General features: G+C 51.8%; 1 protein-coding gene across 2 annotated transcripts; it reads left to right on the plus strand.

Annotated features, from left to right (window-relative positions):
* The first annotated feature begins 1,400 nt into the window (after positions 1–1,400).
* SELENON (selenoprotein N) lies at positions 1,401–20,249 on the plus strand. Of its 2 annotated transcripts, none has more exons than XM_075173459.1 (12): positions 1,401–1,556; positions 6,537–6,654; positions 7,462–7,592; positions 8,078–8,290; positions 9,143–9,267; positions 10,082–10,219; positions 11,871–11,952; positions 12,921–13,109; positions 14,181–14,286; positions 15,170–15,282; positions 15,944–16,045; positions 17,238–20,249. In XM_075173459.1, exons 1-12 carry the CDS (start codon positions 1,449–1,451, stop codon positions 17,406–17,408), a joined length of 1,596 nt encoding a protein of 531 aa, XP_075029560.1. In that variant the 5' UTR covers positions 1,401–1,448; the 3' UTR covers positions 17,409–20,249. The 2 variants fall into 2 exon arrangements, with proteins under 2 accessions (XP_075029560.1, XP_075029558.1); XM_075173457.1 differs by lacking the exon at positions 1,401–1,556 and adding an exon at positions 4,797–5,163.
* The last annotated feature ends 184 nt before the right edge of the window (positions 20,250–20,433 follow it).

The following is a 20,433-nucleotide window of genomic DNA, read 5'->3' on the forward strand; positions in this document are numbered from 1 at the left end:
GTTTCATGAACATTTTCTTCTGTGGTGGAGCTGGCAGAAGGAACCTTCTCCTTCCTCCCTTGGCCGTGCAGATGTTAACAACACTGATCCGAGCTACAAATAACCCAGTGTTTATGCTGTTGCTGGCCTCCCCAGTCTGGTCCACTGTGTTGCTCAAGCTTGCACCGTCACTGCAAGAAAAACATCAAGGGCTATGTGGGGATCTATGGCAGAGAGAGGAGCCGTGCCCATGTCCCAGGGAGAAGGCTGTACCCAATCTTGCTTGCTGTGGTCTGCAAGAAAATGTATGGTGATTTTTTTATCTTGTCCCGGGAATTGCTCAAAACTCCGCACACTCCTAGCCTGCTCTGCCCAGGGTTACCAGCCTCTTCCTCCTTCCTCGATGCAGCTGCCACTGCTCTCTTAATGGCTTGGTCATGCTCTCCTCATCTCCAACCAAAAAGCTCTTTAAACCTAAAACAAAAATGATTAGGCAGGCTTAGGAAACAGCAAAAGCTTCAAAGGATTAAATGCTAACACTTCCTGCTATCCTTAGAGAGATCAAACATTCTGTGCTGTTAGCCCTGCAGCAGCAGAAAATGGTACTAAATCTTCCCCAGCAATCAGGGGATTTCAGTGGTGGTGCAGGATTGCATGTAAGGAGGAGCAGGAGACTGATTTATGAGGGAAGATTAAAATGATTAAATATATATCTCTTGGCCAAGCCACTGCTAAGGAGCAATGTGACAACCATGCAGAAGAACCTGAAGGGCACAAAGAACACAGGGAGGGTGGAAAAGTTTGGGGTGTCGTAAAGGTCCGTGATGGTAGAAATGACTCAAAACGTGGGGTGATGCTATAAATGACTCAGAATTTGGGGATCATGATGTGGTGGCAGGAGGCTGAGGCTCAGTGATGGCTGCAAAGTCCTTCCCATCCCTGCAATCCTGGGGCTTAAACCCCAGTGAAATCACTGCAAGTGAAACCACTAATGCCTTTTTTTTTAAAAAAAAATGTCCATTTTAGTGAGCTGAAACCAAGTAGAAGAGCACGATACGGCTTTTTTTTTGCGAAATGGTGAATTGAGAACCAAAGACCATTTTGGAAATTCGAGGGGGGAGGACACGCCACTCTCCCATCGATAATTAAAAGCAAAAACCACGGAAAGCAATGAGATTGCTTAAGAGGAGGGTGATTAATCTCCTCCAAGAGTCCCCGTAGCGGATAAATTTAAGGCCAAAAAGTAGTTTTTTCCTCCGGACTGGATGAAGATCGCCACGGGGCCGGGGGCGGGGGAGAGAGGGGCCGGACGGGCCCCCTGTCCGGCCCCTCTCCCCCCTCCGGGCCCCGCAGGGAGGACGCAGGCCCCCGCCCGGCCCCGGCCCCTCCTCGCCGGGCGCTGCCCGCCTGACGCCTCCCCCGGCCGGCGCGGCCATGGCGGCGCGGCGGCGGCGCTGAGCGACGCGGGTATGGCGGGTCCCGGCGCGGCCCCTCCGCGCCTGGCTCTGGCCCTCGCCGCTTTGGCGGCGCTGGTCGCCGTCAAGTACTACCGGGACGCCGAGGCAGCCCGGCAGCAGGTAACGGGAAGGGCGAGAGGTAGCGGGGGAAGGAGGAGCGGGGGGGAGACGGTCCGGAGGCCGCGCTGCCCCTCACGGAGGGGAGGGAGCGATGAAATGGCGGGCGGACCCGATCGCGCCGCCGTGGGGGTCGGGGCGGTGGCGGCCGCGGGGCTGAGGGGACCGCGGGTGTTGAGGTGGTCACCGGGGCTGAGGTGGCTGTTGCCGGGCCGGGCAACGGTGGCCACAGGGGTTGAGGTGACTTCCTGGCATCGGTGGCCACCAGGGTTGAGGTAGCTAGCAGGCATCAGTGGCCACTGGGGCTGGGGTGGCCACTGGGAGTGAGGTGACCACCAGGCAGTGGTGGCCACCAGGGTTGAAGTGACTGCCAGGTATCTGTGGTCACTGGGGTTGAGGTGGCCGCTGCTGGGCTGAGGTGACCACCAGGTAGTGGTGACCACCAGGCAGTGGTGGCCACAGGGCTTAAGGTGGCCACCGGGCTTGAGAGGACCACCAGGAATGCCAACGTTTGAGGTTGCCACTGCTCGGCTGAGGGGACCACCACACATAGGTGGCTACTGGGGTTGAGATGTCTGTGGCCAGGCTGAGGTGACTGCCAGGCATTGGTGGCCACTGGGGTTGAGGTAGCCACTGGGGGCGAGGTGGTCACTGCTGGGCTGAGGTGACCACCAGGCGCTGGTGGGCACCAGGGCAGAGATGGCCACCAGGGCTGAGGTGACCGCCAGGCATCAGTGGCCACTGGGGTTGAGGTGGCCACTGCTGGGCTGAGGGGACCACCACACATAGGTGGCCACTAGGGTTGAGGTGGCCGCTGCCAGGTTGAGGTGACTGCCAGGCAGCAGCGTCCACTGGGCTTGAGGTGACCACTAGACATCGGGTGGCTATTTGGTTGAGGTGGCCACCAGGGTTGAGGTGGCTTGTCACCAGGAGCACAGAGCTGTGGTGGCTGCCACTGGGTTGTGGTCGCCATGGGGCATTGGTGGCTGTGGTCTTGAGGTGGCTGCCAGGGTCGAGGTAGCCACTGTGGTGACTGTGAAGCCATGTTGTCACCAGCTAGGCTGTGGGGACAACCAGGTATCAGCAGCTGTGGAACTTGAGCTGGCCACCGCCAGGCTATGGGGACCACGAAGCTGTGGCAGCCACTGCCAAGGCTGTGGGGACAACCAGGCATCAGCGGTCATGCTAATGTAGAGCTGTGGTGGCCACCGGGCTTGAAGTGGCCACAGGGATTGTGGTGGCCACCACCAGGCTGAAACAACCACAGAGCTGTGGTGACCGCCAGCAGTGACCGTGCCCTTGAGGCCAGCTGCTCCCGCCAGAAGATGGAGGGAGGGCGGGAGCGCCAGGCCCCAGCCTTGCTCTCAGCGTAGCGCTTCGCAGCTCCTCTCCCCGTGCCCTCTGAAGGTCTCTTCCCTTCCTGCTTTATTCCCTGGAAAAAAGGCCCAAAGCAGAATGCTGTGGGGTTTTTCAGACTAGAAATGCAGATCTTGTGTGCCCTGAGCGACTCTGACTGTAGAAGCAGCAAGAGAATGGAGGACGTGAGCTGAAAAATGGGAAGGGTTTTTTTTTAGGGTTTTTTTGTGTTGTTTTTTTTTTTTAATTAGGCTGATTGACATTGTTTTTGATTGTAATCCGTATAGTTCGAACGACTGCTGCGTGCTTTGGAGGAAGCATACCTTTGTTAAAGATCGTACTCCCCTGGCGCTTCGCTTCAGTGTGCATCCGTGAACACCTAAAAAGGTTTGCGGAAAAGAGCAAACTTCTTGTTCTTGATATTTCTGTAGTAAAAAGACAAGTGTTTTTAAGGGATGCCTCTTTCCTTCGTCTCTTCTTGCATTGCAAAAAGGGGGAAATGGCTCAAACCAGTTAATTAGGAGAATTCTTCCGACAGGGACAGAAGGGTCAGGACAGTCCTTCGGAAGCTGGCTGAGAGGACCTCAGCGCTGCCTGACAAAAAGCCGGGTCTTCTGGAGGTTTTAGTTTTTCTTCGAGGACAGGCAGAGGCTGCGACTGGGCACTGCTGGAGGGGAGAACAAAATGTGAACAGCCCAAGGTTTTTATTTTTCCTTCATCTTGCTGAAAACATATGTCTTGTCTCATTCTATGGAAATGTTTATTTAGCTAAACAACCCACTAGCAGGTGGGAGAAGAAGACTCTTTGTGAAAACAACAACTCTCCTCCTCTACAAAAAGAATGAAAAAGCTCAATCTTACTCCTCTGGCACAAACAGGGAAACTTTTTATTTCTTATAATCCCAGATTAGAAAGAAAAAAAGGAAAAAACCACAAGCTCTGGAGAGCTTTCTTTAACGTGAATGTTATCAGAAAGCAAAAGGCCAAGCCCTGACATCTCTCTCCCCTTTTAAACATAATTTTTGTCACCCTTTTGACTGAGTGCAGCAGGACTCTGCTGAAGTCTTTGTTCCTCTGTGGTTGGGGTCTTATCTCTGGCCGGGCGGGTCCCTGCGGTCCCGGTGCGGGTGAGGCTGTGCAGGGGGCCTCGTGCGATGCTGCCGCTGAGCTGCCGTGCTTTGTAAGTGTAGAAATGAACATTTCCGAAGGGAGCGATCTGTCCTGCGGGGTTGTGCAGAACTGATGCGCTCTGCCGGTACTGCCTGGAGCGCGCCTTTGCTGGAGAAGTGGCTGTTTTAAGTAGCTCTGGGGAGGGCAGCGTCGTCTGGAGCAGGCAGGAGCCCGGTACCAATCCTGTTAGCAGGCAGGCTGCGTTTAGCCGGCTGCTGGCACGCGTGTGAGTTGTGTGCACACACATAAATAGCCTGACCGCAAAGCTACCATATCTCCGGCCAGTTGCGGTTGTAGGAATAATTATCTGATGGTTCTGCAGCTGATGGTTTTTCATTGCTTAACCTCTGTGAAAGTGCAGGCTGAGGGAATGGGAGCGTGCTCACATTTGGATTAATTTTTGGATGCTAACATCCAACACCAGACACCAGTATTCCCCCCTTCACGTTCTGCTGTCTTAGACGCAGTCAGAGATGTTCTTCTGTATGTGTGGGGTATAGCTGATTCTCTTGCCTTCAGCCTTGTTAAGTAAATGATCATGACTTTTTCCTAATACTACAGCAGCAGGCGGTCTAACCAACTAAAAACTTTGTCGCTCATTTGCCTCCTATCCCTTGAGGTCCATGTCTGTGAAGTGCAAAAAGAAGAGAGACTCTAAAAGATTCATCAGCAGGGAATCGCTGATGTGCTGTGGAGAGGACTAGGAAATGGACCGTCTCTTCAAGCTCAGTACGCATCCAGGACAGCCTCCTCTGCAGAGGAGGAAGCCATCACGCGCTCCCTGCACGCTTCCCTGTGCCGTGGGCCGGCTCCCAGACAGTGAGCGATCACACGGGCCCTTCCGAGGTCAATGCATTACGTGCGGTGCACAAGCAAGATCTAGAGCCGAGAGGGGTGCTGAAGCCTGGCCCACGACTTCATGACATGACCCTGGCACCTTGGCTGTCAGCGAACGGGGCAGTTGCTCAGGAAAATGTTGTTATCTGTTATCTACAGGGCCAAGGATGTGCATCCTCATTCATTTGGGGAACAAAGGCACAGTTTTGGCCTCAGGAACGTGGACAGTCTGGAGTGGATTGTTGCTGTGCGTAGATAAATAACCATCTTGTTCCTTCATTCCTTTTTTCAGCTGTGTAGTTCCTGCGCGCTCCCCTCCTTGTCTTTCCTCAGCCATGTCTGCATCCAGATCTCTGGTTTGTATTCCAGGATCTTTATTTCTGTCTGTCTCAGTCCTGAAACTGCCCTGGAAGGCTCTTAAGTGCTTTTGTTGCTGCAGTTGACAGGAGCAAAGCCTTCCAGGCTGCATTAGTGCTGCTTCAGGCTGGCAGGCAACAGATGGAAAATAAACTAGTTCAGGAGCTCTGGGGATGGTAATGGTGCTGCAGGCAATAGAGGATAAACACAGTTAAACAGCAGAATACAGAGTATTTATCCTTGCAGCTTTAGGCTTTTACGGGGGTGGCAAGGGAAGCTACCCCAAATGATGGGTCACAGGGGATGTGCTGCAGGCTGGCTGGCAGTGATGTGGCTTGTCTGACTCGCCGTGTCTCTCTCTTCCTCTCACACCAACGTGGAGCTCTCTTGTTCTGCCTACAAGTTGTCTCTTTCCCTTCAGTGCTGAGTGCTGCGGAGTGGAAATGACTGGAAGAATCTAGAGCCTTTCTGGGGCTGCTCCAAGGGAGACATTGCGTTTCAGTGGTGTTTTCCTCTGGATGCTCTCCGTGTGGACTTTGCAGAGGAAGGAACTGAGGCACAGGGTGGTTGGGATTTTGCAGAAATTTCTGGAGAAGAGCATGGGATTTGTGGGTCCCCAATGTATGGCTGAATGGGTAGGCAGTGCTCCCTGCGGAGCAAGGGGCCGAAATGCTCCATCCAGTCCCGAGGCTGGAGACCTGGAGGGGAACCTGACTAGAGCAGGACAGTTGTGCACGGTAGTGCTGGCATGGATCTCAGCACGGGTTTAAGTTAAGTTGCTTTTTGCAGAGTTGCAAGGGCTCAGTTCATTTCCTTTGTGTTTTTGTAATGTGGATAGTCTTGTATTTGACTGCTTTTATTTCTGTCCTGGTTTCAGCTGGGATAGAGTTAATTTTCTTTCATCAGTTAGTTACAGAAATCACGATCTCCAGGTGCTCTGAATATCTGCAGGTTTAGGACTAACTATCTGGAAAAATTTGGAAATTTTTCTGACAAAAGACTTTGAGGCCAACTCCAAGCAAATGATTCAGTTTGAATTACTCAGCCAGATGTAGTTTTAATATGCTCATGCCAACAGTTCCTGGACACCGATCCCTATTGTAAATAGCACAAAATCCTGCCAAGGGGCGTTAATCTTTCAATTTGATGGCTATGTTTGTGTGCTGGAAAGAATGCAAATTAACTCTGAAGCTGAGGGGGGCCGGAGTGAATTTCTGCAAGAGGTTGGAATGAAATCTCATTTGCCCCTTCTTCCCGAACTAGGAACTGGCACTGAAGTCTTTGGGAAGTGAGGGGCTGTTTCTCTTTTCTTCTCTGGACACAAACAACGATCTGTACCTCAGTCCGGAAGAGTTCAAGCCGATAGCCGAGAAGCTGACGGGTAGGTATCTGTCTACCTTGCAGAGCTCTCTCTGCCCAGACCGAGCAAAAGCCAACAATAATGCACTCAACAGTTTGTATTCATGTCTTTTTTTTTTCTGGGTGCTCTTTTGGGTCTTATTTACATGAAGAGAGGCTGCTAAGCTTTACATGTTTTTGAAAAGGCTTAAGCACTAGACATCACTTTCACAAAGTAGAGTTTTTACAAAACTGAAGATCGCATTGCTGGACTAGCAAAGTACATAAGTTACTTTGTCTAGAGCTTAAAGGGGATTTGGGATGGGTGAATGCAACAAATACAGCTCAGCCCAGGCTAGGCCAAAACTATTAGTGAGTCGCAGCGTTTCATTCATACGCTCCTCTGGCTGTAGCAGTCTCTCTCAGATAGCAATTGTGAGAGATCATGTTTGGAGACTGTATCAGCGTGTGGCAAATGTCTCCTGGTGGTGCCAAGCAGGAAGAAGTGTGGTGATGATAATGTACGGGAGAGCTTACAGTACAGTTGAAATACAGACAGTTGTTTGCTTGTGCTGTAATGAATTGGCTAAAGCATGTGTTCTGATCCCTCCTCGATGAAATGAGACTGCTTAACTGAGCCATGGGGTTTAGAAAGTCGTCCGCTAAAAGGAGGGCTCCCCTTTAATTCATGCAGCCGAAGCTGGTCTCTGGGGTGGGTCTGAGTTCTGCCGCTGCATACAGCATAGGGACAGCTGGGAAGCTGGATTTGCCAGGATAAATGTGTAATTCACAATTGCTTAAAAGGGGAAGGAGGGAAAACAGCTGCTTAAATTGCTCTCCCTTTGTCTAGGGGTTGCTCCCATCTCAGAATTTGAAGAGGAGGAGACGCCTGATCCAAGCGGGGAGACGTTGTCTGTTGTGGCTAAATTCCAGCCTTTGGTCATGGAAACGATGACGAAGAGCAAAGATGGTTTTTTGGGAGTGGGTATCATGCAGGATGTGTACGGCCAGAAATTCTGGTATAAACACGTCATATGGGCTGGTAACATCAGCTGGAGTAAGTGCTAGCATGTTGGGAGGGGGAGATGGTCTTGCGTGAGCCCATGGGATTTGCTTTGACGAGCAAGCCTACTGCTTTCTGCAGCGTTCCATTGTTTTCAGTGCACTCAGCAGCACTGTGCCCCAATTAATACGCCCTGGGAAGCTTGAAGCAGACGTTAGAGATGGCTCTGCTGGAGCTAAGTCCAAAAGCAGTGGTGTTATGTGGTATGTTCCCCTCTCTCCCATTTCCTATTACTCACATAATTGAAAGTTGACAGAACTATTTGGTGGTGTTTGGGGTGGTAGGAAGAATTTAAAACGTAATATATTTTTTTCCCCCTTCTCCAAAGCCTACTTACATCCGTCAGCATTACTCCACGTTTGAAGAGTTCAGTCTAGGCTCTGATGGTATCTTTCGTTCACAGATTTCTCATGTCGCTCTGTCTGGGCTGAGGAATTGGACTGCCCCAGCAGCCCCTGTGAGCGTGATGCTTGCCAGACAGTTTAAAGCCTTTCTTCCTCCAAAGAATAAACTGGATCTTGGGGATCCGTGGTGGATAATTCCTAGTGAATTGAACATCTTCACTGGGTATCTTTCCAACAACAGATTTTACCCTCCACCTCCCAAGGGCAAAGAGGTGAGATATGAAGCTTAGTATCTATATACCTGAGAGGTAGTTTGTATAAATTTTCTGCCTTATAGCCCAGATGAATCGCAGGAGTCCCTGGAGCGGACAAGGCTGTTGCACTGTGTCTCCCTGGACTTTCTAAGGGTGCAAAAATGCAGCGTACAGTCAGGAGCAGAGTCTTCTAAATTGGAGGTAAAACAGAGCAGGCAAAAGCTCTGGGTGTGTGGCATGGCCAAATGAGGCTGACTTGAGTAACTTCATCTTGCTCCGTTTAAGTGGTTGGGTTTTTAGGCTAGTCTTTCCCAGACAGGGAGGGGAGAGGGTTATTCAGAAAGCACTTGTATGAAGTGGTCGTCCTGCGTGGAACAGTTGCCAAGTGCCACCCCAGAGGTGTGTGTTTCATTGACAAGTGAAACGATGTGTATACATGGTTTGTAAAGCCAGGCGTGTGTATCGCTCTCCCCCGGGGTGCCCGGGTAGGTGTTAGTGATCACATCGTTGTTATACCTTCACAGCCTGGTGTGTTTATTGATTGCATACCCACTCTTTCAAAGTCTTAAGTAGTATTGATGGAGGCAGCCTCGTAGATCAGTTTACCGTACTGAGACATTCAACCGACTGGGATGATGGAAACTTGCAAACAATGGGAATAGCAGAAAAAGCGTGGAAGATGGATTTATTTTTAAAAGCAATCTCTTGCTTTATCTCCTTGTTTTGTGATTAGGTAGGTCTCTGAGCTAATTCTTAAGTCATAGCAGTTCTCTTGTCCTCCTGATCTGGTGGAGAGTTACTTTGGAGCTGCAGCTGACCTGCAGTAGAGGAACCGTTCTCATTTTTGCTCTCTTACAATTCTTTCTCTAGGTCATAATCCACAGGCTTTTGAGCATGTTCCACCCACGCCCCTTCGTAAAAACCCGCTTTGCTCCCCAAGGAGCTGTGGCCTGCATCCAAGCCATCAGCACCTTCTATTACACCATAGCATTCAGGTAAGGCCACGGGTCTGGGGTGTTAGAGGAGGGTTTGGGGGCACTTCTGAATTTTTTCCATATCTCAGAGGAATGGAGAAGGCTGCTGTAAGCCCATGGCAGACAGTGCGTGTGTCATTGCATGTGCAGTCGTGTTCCCAAGCAAGACCAGATGTTTCCTGGCTGGGAGGGAGGCGAAGCAGTTTGAGGAAGTTCACAGCCAGCTCTTGCCCATGTGTGATGCTTCGCAGATGCCCGAAGAGGGCACCCGTGCTCCCAGTGTCACTGAGGCCCTGGTGAGGCAGCGGCTGTTGCCCAGATCCAGGACAACAGCCTTCCTCCATCACCCTTGGTTTGGAACTATCCCTGGCTGAAAAGGCAGAGTCTGATTAGCAAGGAATTGGTTAGATTTTGTTTAATCAGGGAGCGGAGTGCCTTTCCAAGGGTGAAAGTCTAGGGAATCGTTCTCTTGTTTTACTGGGAGTGTTACACACAGCTTTTATTTGCCTGATCAAGCTGGAAGGGAGGCTGAAGGGGTTTTAGTCTGTTCCTGAGTTTCAAGGAATGATAATGTAGTTCATCCTTCCTGGATGGACACTTTACTGCCCAGTTCCAAAAGGTGTTGATACTGGAGATGATCCTGATCCAGGGGATCTGCTCCAGTGTTTTACCCTCTTCATTGTGTGACATGACAAGCTTTTTGAACTGAACCTCTGCTCCAATTTAGCTTCATAATTTCTGGTGCCTGGAGATCGCTTCTCCCTGCTGTCAGCTGCAGTGCTTGATCCATTCTTTCCTCCCGGCACTGCAGCTGATAGCTCCCTTCTCATTTCAGGATCCACGCTGAGTTCCAGCTGAACGAGCCACCAGACTTCCCCTTCTGGTTTTCCCCAGGCCAGTTCACAGGTCACATCATCCTCTCCAAGGATTCTTCCCATGTCCGAGAGTTTAAGCTGTTTGTCCCTAACAACAGGTACAACTGTTTTTCTCTCGTCCTGGGTGCTGAACAGACTTGAGGATTGTTATAAATGAGGCGCAGTGGAACCCAGGGGCTCCGGGATCCTGTCCTGTGCAGGAGTAGGGGCTGTGCGTGGGGGCAGGCTGGTGGGCTCTTTTTTTATAAAGAGATGGGTGCGGTGACAGCGCTGTCCCTTGGGGTATGTGGGCATCCTGGCTCACGCGGGGAAGGCAGATCTGCAGTCTGAGGTTTGAGCAGGCTAGTTCTGCTGTTTGCTTATCTGTTTTCCCCACACATCCTTCTCTGCCAGCGGTCATCACGGTCATCATGTCCTCAATTCTCTAGACATAGTTGCTCCGTAAACTGTTTCTGATGCAATTTTTCAGGAATAGCTCTGTTTATCAACAGGTCTGGGTGGCATCTGGCTTGGAAGAGGCAGGGAAGGACAAGGGCAGAGGAGGGACAGGGGAAAAGCAGGGCAGAGGTTGCTGGGGACATGGAGCATGGGGTTGGGGATGGATGTCCTTGCACAACCTGGCCGCAGCTGGCACGGGCTTCAACTGGGCGTCCAAGCCTGAGCTGTCCTGTGCCAAACCACTTTAGAGGGAGGTACCTGCAGGCACATGGGAAGACACACGGGGATGGGGAATTTAAGTTGTCCTGATATTGCCCTAGAGACAGGCATCAGCTTTTTCGTTAGTAGCACTGCTGCAAGCACTGCTCCCCTTGACCTGTCGCAGCAGTCCTGGCTGTGGCAGGGACCCTTGCAGATGTCAGATACCCGTTGCAAGCTGCAGAAGGCTCCTCGGGTGTCTGTGATGGATGAGCTCATGCTTTTCAGCCAAGCCCCTGGAAAATGTGAGTGCAGTTGCCTGTAAAACTGGCAAATGCATCTCTACTGGTCGCTGAGGATCCCTGACCCATTTCAGGGTTTGATTCACTCACCAGTAACTGTCCCTTGGTACTTGGAGGATGGGGCGAGACAGGCAGGGTGTGGAGAGGCAACCCCTGGCAATGCCAGTGCCTGGCTCAAAGCACTGAAGTTCAGCAAAGCCTGATGCTCTTGCTTCAATGTATTTTTTGCTTGGTGTTTCACAGGTTAAGGTTTTGTGTGCATAGCTTCACACTAGCTCATTCCTGTTCTCTGGCAAGCAGCTGGAAGCGTTTCAGGGGAAAGAAGCTTCAAATCTCTTTGCCCATGACGGCTGGAGTGAAAATTCTATTATAACATTACCGTGGTGATTCAATCCCTATGGCTCTGTCAGCACATTTGTTACAGCAAGCAGACACTTACAGCTCTGCCAGCAACTCTTTACAAAAGCCTTTTGCTTCCAAAAAACACTTTTAAAAGTTCAGCAGGATCAGAATGCGCAAGTTAAGTCCTGGCAAGGAAGGGGAGCAAAGACACCTCTCTCTTCCTTACTTTGACAGTACTCAAAGGTGTGAGCGCTTTTGCCTAGAGTGTAGGGTGGGTGCCTGGGCCCTGATCCAGCAGGGATCTAGTGTTGCTGGTCTTGCGCAGGGAACATGATCTCCAAGGAGCCAGAGGCTCCGGGCTTCAGTGCTGACCCTGCAAGAGGAGCGTTGGATGTTCTCATTTGTTTGGGGTTTCCCATACACAGCTTTATCCTTGGATGACTCTGAATGTATCGGGTTCCCCTTGCAGGTCTCTGAACGTTGATATGGAGTGGCTGTATGGGGCGAGTGAAAGCAGCAACATGGAAGTGGATATCGGTTACCTGCCTCAGGTCTGTAGTCACTCTCAGTCCTCCATGTGAGTGCAGCATCTCAGCAGGGATTTATGCTGCCATGCCCCTAAGCTGTATAAGCTCAGTTATCCCTGTTCTTTAGAGCTTTCTCTTGAACATTTCAATACAACAATATAGTCTCTGTTGATCTGTATGTGTCCTCTGCAGCTGTGTGGCTCCCTATTGCCAGTTCTTGTGATATTTTATTTTTTCCCTCTGTATGGGTTGAATCCTAAGCTCCTGGAGTCATGTGACTTTTTCCATTTTTAAAAAGTTCTCTGACAGGTGGGGGGGCAAGATTAGGAGCTGAACCCAGGCCCTGAGCCCAGAGGGGTGTATGAACAACAGTGTGTCTGAATTTAGAAACTGCATGAGGTTATTCCTCTATTTTGTGGTAATCCCAGCTCTTGGGACAGGAAACATAAGTCAGGATTTTGAATGCCTGAATTTAACAGTCCTATTTTCTCCTAAACCAGATCCATGTTTCTTTTTAATTGCCAAAAGTCAGGAAAAGAGACTCACAAAATAATTTCAGATGTACCAGAACACTGAACAGCTTTCCCTGTTGCACCCTCTTGTGGCTAGCCACGGGCTGAGTAAGGGCCGTGCTGGTGATATGAGCAAGAGCTTCAAACCAGCCCTGCGGGTCCCAATGGTTTTAAGGATCCGGTGTCCCACAGTCAAAAATCTCTACTGGGAAGACGGGAATATGGAGTGAACAGGTCTCATGCATTTCCAACCTAGCGAGCACAGTCAGACAATAACTGAAGGAAATGAAGTTGCTTTCCTGCTATTCCCCAATAAAACACATCTGCGAGTGGTCAAGTGCAGCTCCAGGAGACAATAGATCAAGCTGTATCTTCATTAGAAGCTGCACGCTCTTATTCTGCATCTTTAGCCTGTCCTGGAGTACAGAAAAACCAGGAGTGGGATGTCTGCAATGTCCAACTCAGCCTGTTCTCCTGCAGATGGAGCTGGAATCGACAGGGCCTTCAATCCCCTCTGTGATCCATGACGAGAACGGAAATGTGATTGACAGCAGGGATCCCTCAGGGGAGCCCATTCAGTTTGTGTTCGAAGAGATAACCTGGCAGCAGGAAATCCCCTGGGAAGAGGCAGCCCAGAAGCTGGAAGTGGCCATGTATCCATTTAAGAAGGTGAGGAAGGGGCCGGACTCTTCCTTGGCACCTTTATTTGGGGCGGGTCATCTTCACTGAGATGTCCAGTCACCTTGAGGACCAGCAGAAACCAGAAGCCACAGCCTGATCAGCATTCAGAGCAGTGTCAGGGTCTCCCAGCTCAGCGTGTGTCTCCCAGGCACTGCGTGTGTGGCTTGATGGACTTCCAGTTTCCAGATGAGGGAGTACAACATCTCTGAAAGGCCATTTGGGGTCGCACAGCGGCACAGGCAGGAGCAAAGCCTAGATGTCATGTGTCCCAGGCTTGTGTTGCAAATGTAGGCTCAGCCTTCCTTCCTCGTATCAGTAGCTGCCGACGCAATTTCTGAGTGAGGCAGGTAATTGTGCTGCTTACAAATGGTTTTCCTTTGGCATTACTTTTGCAACGTTCAGCTACCTTTGGACCAAGCTTTCCTTATCAGCAGAAAACACACAATCTGCCTGTGCCTCTGCATTCCCCGGTAAGACACAAATTTATAGCACTGGGTGACCCAAACTATATAACATGCCAGTAGCCCGTGGAGCAGATGGCTACTGCCTGTCACTGCTTCCTTGGCTGAAGAGACACATTTCAATGGCTGTCTCCTTGTGCCTGAGCTTACAAATGTCCCTTTGAGCTGCCAAGATGTTAATAAAGTTCCCTTCATTTGAGCGACTGGAACAGTCTCTGTGCAGGGTCCCTCACAGCCAGTTTTTAGGCTGTTTCAGTGAGGTTTTGTAATAAATATCTCAAGGCCAGATTTCCCAGGCTGCTGAGGGGTGTTTGCAGACAGCCTGCCCGCAGTTGTGCAGATGCTCTCTGCAGTGTGTAAAGATGGGGCTCTGCAGGTGCCAGTGACAGCCCACAGGCTGTGAGGGGCTCGCTACAATCTCACCGGGAGATGAAGTTGTCCCTGGGGAGAGCACCACAGTTGTCATTTGCTTTAATCTGCAGATGAAAAACTCTGTGTGTCACCTGTGGGACGTGGCAGGTCTGGTTCCTTCAGACCCTCCTTGTATTTGAGATGGGCTGTTCTGTGTCTATTTCTCAAGCTGTCTCTCTGCCTCCAGGTCTCCTATCTTCCCTTCACACAAGCTTTTGAGAGAGCAAAAGCAGAAAAGAAGCTGGTGCACTCGATCCTGCTGTGGGGTGCCCTGGACGACCAGTCCTGCTGAGGTGAGGACATTCCCAGCGTGGCCGGAGGAATGATGTGCCTCGTTCAGAGTCTGAGAAGAGCTGGGGGTCGGGGAGCTGGTCACGAGCCAGCGGTAAATGTTGTGTTACTCATTTTGGCACTGAAGATGCTGAATAGAAAAGGGCTGGAAGCGGGGAATTACTGATCAGAGCTTAGGTCCCCAGTGGCAGGATCAGACCTATTTAAGACAAGCCCTAGACCAACTCGCTAATTCAAGTGCCTTTGTCGAGGTGGAGGTATAGGTCTGTTTTTTCTCTTTTCTCTTCCCCTCTCAGTCTGCTTGGGTAGAGGCAGCATCTGCAGGGTGAAAGGGACACTGCTCTCTGCTTTGTCCCTGACACCTGCACAGGAGAAGCCAGAGCCAGATGTGGGCTTGGGGTTGTCCTGATGTGTAACTGTTTCCCCCCCCACGCCTAAGAACTTGCATGCCACATTGAGCAGGAGTGATGGGTGGGAGAGGGGCAGATATCTTTAGTCCTGTCTGCCCTTAAAAATTCTCCAGCGTGTATGGGCTCTGCCCAGCGTGAACAGCAAGAGACACTCAGGGTGGATCCGCCGGGCCTGATCCTTTTGTAAATGCACCACACCAGTCAGCCTCCATGGCAAGCTTGTCCTGGTCCTTTTGTGGCCTTGCAAGTGGCTGGCGTCTGCTCTGGTGAGTCTTCTCTGCCAGCAGCACACACGGGAAACAATAAGCTGTGGAAAACTGCTAGCAAAGGAGAAAAAAGACAATGGGCTGTGCCGGGGGGAGCCCAAGCCAGCTGCCCCAGCAACCAGAGTAGTGGCATCCCGGTGGCATCCAACATGGCAACAGTCAGCTCAGGAAACACAGCAAACCACTGTCTGCCTCTCTTCCTATGCCAGGTTCGGGGCGAACTCTCCGGGAGACCGTCCTGGAAAGTTCGCCCATCCTCGCCCTGCTGAACGAGAGCTTCATTAGCAGCTGGTCACTGGTGAAGGAGCTGGAAGAGCTGCAGGTGAGTGTCGCAGCCACATCCGCCGTCTTTGAATTTGGTGCTGGTGAACGCAGACAGTGCTTGGCAGGAGGGGGGAGCTCACACCTGTGCCAGTGGGGGATTTCGGTTCCAAGCCCTCCGTGTCCTAGCGATGGCAGGGGCCAAGCAAACACCAGATGGAGGCAGACTAAGAAAATGGCACAATGACCCCCTTCGCTCTGTCACGGTGCCAATTTTAAAAGCTAAACCAGATGCTTCACTGAGAGATAGCCCTGCCCAAGGCCGTTTGTGCCATCAACAAACTGACTTCTCTGTAACCCAGGGAGCAACGAAATACTGTCTGAACCCTGAGTCTCCTGATTGCACCTTTCCGCACCTATGAGCCTGTCTCTGGGCCTGGAGCTGGAGAGTCTGGAAAAGCTGGGGTCAGGCTGTTGGTGTGCCTGGGAACTGCCAGTGATGGGGTGATTTTGTTGTTTGGGGAGAAAATCTACAGCTGAAATGTGAGAGGGAGACTGACTGAAAGGGAATAGTAAAGCAGATCGTAAGAATGGAACCAGTTACCACCATGCTGCAAAGCAGCTCTTCAGTCCCTCCCTTCCTCCTGTGTTCGTGTACTCCTCCTGCGCCGCTCTGCTAGTTTTGGTGTGTGCAAACATGTTTCTTTGCGGTCTCCTTACAGACCAACAGAGAGAATGAGTTCTACAGCAAGCTGGCTGACCTGCACCTGGAGAAATACAACTTCCCTGTGGAGATGATCATCTGCCTCCCCAACGGCACGGTGGTATGTTCGTTACCCCTGCAGCTGGGGTTGGCTCTTCCCATTAGAACATGTTCTCTTCAGGGTCATCTGCAGACCCTGAAGCGAGTGTCCACTCCCCCAGCCATTCTCTGGCCCCTCGAGCCTTTGTGGGGCTGCATTCCCTCACGGTGCTGTGCTCTCAGGGGTGCTGTGGCAGACAGACAGCAGCTCTACCAAGAAATCTGAAACAACTGTCTTTTTGTTCAGAGAGAGAACAACAGCAGCTCTGGGCGGGGGAACAGTCAGACTTGAACCAAATGTCTGCCTGTGACTCCTCATTGTCCCTGCTTGGAGTGAGTGACCTTTGGGAAGCCATCATAGCTTGTTTCCTGCACCCATTGTCCCTTGTGCTCACGCTTTGGAGAAAATCTCTCCTTATCAGCACCTTCTAGCACGTTTATCTTTCTCTCGATTCCGCAAATTTGTCACAGCAGATCAGCAAGTCCACACGCTTCGGCTCTGCTGTGCTCCCCAACAGCCCCCCCGTCCTGGATTTGAAGAACGACAGCAGTTCCTGACACTCGACAGGAACGGCGCTTTGCTGTGTGTCAGCTGTCTGAAGTGGAGGACCCTGCCAGGGCTAATCTGATTGTGCCCTACACTTGCCAGATATTAGCTAGTAACGCGGGCAGCGACTCCTTGCTGTCTCTTCGGTGGCTTCCCTCCAGATGAGGCTGTGGGCTGGTGGTGGCTTCAGCTCAGTGAGTAACAGCCTGTCGAGGTTGCTGCGGTCTGTGGCCACATGTTCCCCTTTCCCACCTCCACGGGGGAGCAGAAAGCACAGAGGCATTTGAAGCTCAGGAGCTGGTTTTGCAGCTGGGCTGAGCTGAGAGCACGCACCCCAGCAGGCAGCATGGTCGGGCTGCCATCTCCCCAGCCCTTGCTCAGAGCTAGGTTTTATGCCTGCGTGATTTTTCCCAGATCGCCTTCTTCTTCTTCTTAACCTAAGTGAGGGATCAGCACTCTTGGGGGAAGAAACAGACCGTTGTCTTTCACATATCTTTCTCTGACTGTAAAATGCAAACCTGAATCCCGGATGCTGAGTTAGCATTTGCAAAGTATTAGAGATTCTTTAAGAGTTGTTACAGTCTTGTCACCTATGTCCTGGCTAAAGGCAGTGGTTGGAGAATTGTTCTGGCCTCTCAAGTCTCTCCTCATCTGTTTTCTTTCCCAGGTTCACCATATCAATGCCAATTACTTCCTGGACATTACTTCTATGAAGCCTGAAGATGTTGAAAGTAGCATCTTTAGTTTCTCAACCAATTTTGAGGACCCTTCTACTGCAACTTACCTCCAGTTCCTGAAGGAAGGACTGCAAAGAGCAAAACCATACCTGCAGACCTAAAAACAAAGGCACCTGAATGCCCCACAGAGATGGCCAAAGACTTCAGAGATCTATTTTGATTACAGCAATTCTTCCTCACCTTCATGGCAGACGCTGATGTTAAGATGCAGACAGTCCCAGGACTGGGCTTTGCTCTGGATGTTGGTTTGAGGCTAAGTTTCAAGTGATAACCAGTTTACATAACCTGCCCTTTTGAGTTCAGGCAAATTTTTACAGGAGTGAAAATACTTGAATCTATAAACATTATCGGTGCATATGCCTTGGTTTGCCACCCACCCTCACATTTTTCCAGCTCCTGTTCAGACTCTGTGGTGAAACTCGTGTAACAGCTATACTAAGCGTCACCCGGAAAACCCTGATCTCAAGGACTGGACTGTGTGTTGAATCGTGGAGAACAGCATTGCCATTACGACCGAACACTCGTGGTGAGCGCCTGTGCCCTGTGGGCGAAGGCGCAGAATCCAGCGCAGGTGGGAAGCTCCTTCCTGGTAGCCGGTGTCCTCCACACCTCCTCGCCAGCGGCAGCTCTGAGCTGTAGGCTGCCCTGTGGCTTGGGTGCCAGCTCTTCACGATGGCATTTATTGACAGCAATGGCATAACGGGACTGTAGCGGTTAGTGTGTAGACATGAAAGTAGGAGGTTCGAACTGGGGGCTTGAGCTCTGGAGCAGCCTCCTCCCAGCACCCTGTGTGATGCGGTGGGAGAGCGGTCTCACTTGTTCAGGTTCTTTGCATCTGAGGGAGGTGCTGAGGTTGACACAGTGAAATTAGGAATGGAGACGAGGGCGTTGGAGTAATGGTGCAGCTCAGAGACGTCAGGCGTGGATTATCGCGGGGGGATTAGGGGCCACAGCCCCTGTTAGTTCCACCAGTGCAGTACGTGCACTCCAGGCCACGGGACACGGTGCTGAGCAGTGCCCCCACCCCATTCAGCCCAGGGCTGCTCACCCCACCTGCTTTGAGAGCTCTGTTCTCCCAGTGTCTCCTCGGAGTGGGTGAAATGCTCTATCCTGGTTTGCTTTGAGCTTCCAAGTCACACTGAATGATGAACCATGATGAAGTTCCCTTTGGGAACTGGAGGTTCAGCGTTGCCCTGAGAGCATTAACTGGTTGAGAACTGAGCAGTTTCAAAAGCCAGCAGTACTAAACAAATTTTTAGATTTTTCCAGAGAAATTTTTCAGACAGAACGCCATTGCCCCTTATCTGTAACCACCCTAAGCAGTTGCTCCTACTCTGTACCAATGCCTGGCTACAGAGTGAGTGTAATTTGGAGAAAGAAAGGTTAAAAAAACGGGTTTTAAAGCATATTGCTGTAGATAGATAGGTGAGGAGACAAAGCATCTTCAATGGATGGCTGCAAACAGCTGTGGCTGTTGATGCTTTTTCTGCTCTCTGAAGCACAATTTTGTTGGACCAAATCAAATGGGGGGAAAAGCCATTTTTTTGGAAGGGGTATTTTTCATTCCTGGGCTCCAGGACCTGGGAGGAACCCGGGGGTCGTGATTACCCTGTCCCCACCCTGCCCCAGCCCTCCTGTCTGTATCCGTGGCTGGAGATGGAGCTTAGGTGGACCTCTGGGCTGAACCAGTGTAGCTTCACTAATTGCTGTAGTGAGATTAATTACCTCTGGGATGTTTCTCAGTATCGGCTTTATAACTATGCATTAGCTCTGCACTTTTCTCACACTCTGAGGGGCCTGCAGTAATGACAGGCTTGGATCCAGCAGCGCTTTCAGCTGCGGAAAGTGCCAAAGCCTCCAGGCAGCGTTCACGACCGAGCTCCTGTCGCATGGGCAGTTTTGTGCCTTCAGGGGACTTTGGCCGGAGCAGAGAGCAGCAGAGGAGACCGAGTGCCTGCCTCCCCCCGGCTCCTTGGGAGGCACAGCTGTAGTTACATCTGCCCTCCCGGCTTTTACAGAGCTTCACGTGAGGTGTTTTTGTTGCACCTTTCCTGAGCCCCTCGGTCAGGGGCTCACTTTGAAGTGGTGTCAGGCAGTTGTGCTCGGGTGGAGAGTTCATTCCATTTGTTTCCCTTCCCACCGGTTTTGCAGCAGAAGGGGCCGGAGAGGACAGTGGCTGAGCACGCAGGGATTGCTTTTGTCTTTAAAGGCTTGGAAAAACAGGCACAGCAGCGGTTCTGCAGGGCCAGGAGATCCTTTCTCCCTTGTGCTGTGCTGAGGTCAGGAGTTGCAAGGGGCAGCGTCGCTCGTTCGATCCTGCAGATGCCGAGCTCCCTGGCACAGACGGTGCCTGCCATAGTCCCGCGCACAAGTAGGGCCCGTGCCTGAACCTGCGGCGAGCCCAGGCTCGCACGAAGCCTTCGGGATTCCCGAAAGTACCTTGGTTTTTTCTCTCATGAACCGCTGGGCTCTTGCAGCGCTGCCCGGAGCCACCTCTGAGCGCTCCTGGGCTGTTTGAGCTCGGGGAGAAGGGGGTTGGTCTGAACGGTGGCAGAAGGAGCCCAGACAGGGTCGGGGGGACTCATCTGTGCCCCCCCCGTGAACTGCAAACCTGCCTAATGGACCTGTCGCTGCCCGTTCGCTGCCGCGGGCGGGCTGTGGACAGAAGCTGCTGCCTGAGGCTGTTACTAACACGTGCCAAGCTTTTTGTCTCCTGTTTGTAAACTTACTACGTTATTTTCGCTAGGTTTGTGACACCTCGGCGGGAGGAGGTGCTGTTTTTCCCCACCTCCTGTGCTTTGTGACGCTCTGGTCTGAAACCCACGGCGGGTCAGAGCCGATGTTTGTCAGCGAGGCTCCGGGGGGAAGCAGCCCCGCGCGGTTCGGTGTGAGGGGCCCTTGGGCCCGGCTGTAGCTGCGCTTGTTAAACCCATCCCACCACCCTCGGCCTCCTGCAGTCCTTGACGCCTACCGGGACGGGGGGTGGGGGGGGGGAGCGGCTGGGCCGGGTTCGGGGGAGCGGGGAGGTGGGAGGGGGGCAGCCCGTCCCTCACACCGGGGCTGCCCCACTGCCCTCCAGGCCCCAGACGCCACGACACCCCTGCGGCCCCGGCGCAGGCGCGGGCG

This window comes from Calonectris borealis, chromosome 25 (assembly GCF_964195595.1).
Source record: "Calonectris borealis chromosome 25, bCalBor7.hap1.2, whole genome shotgun sequence".
Classification (NCBI taxonomy): domain Eukaryota; kingdom Metazoa; phylum Chordata; class Aves; order Procellariiformes; family Procellariidae; genus Calonectris; species Calonectris borealis.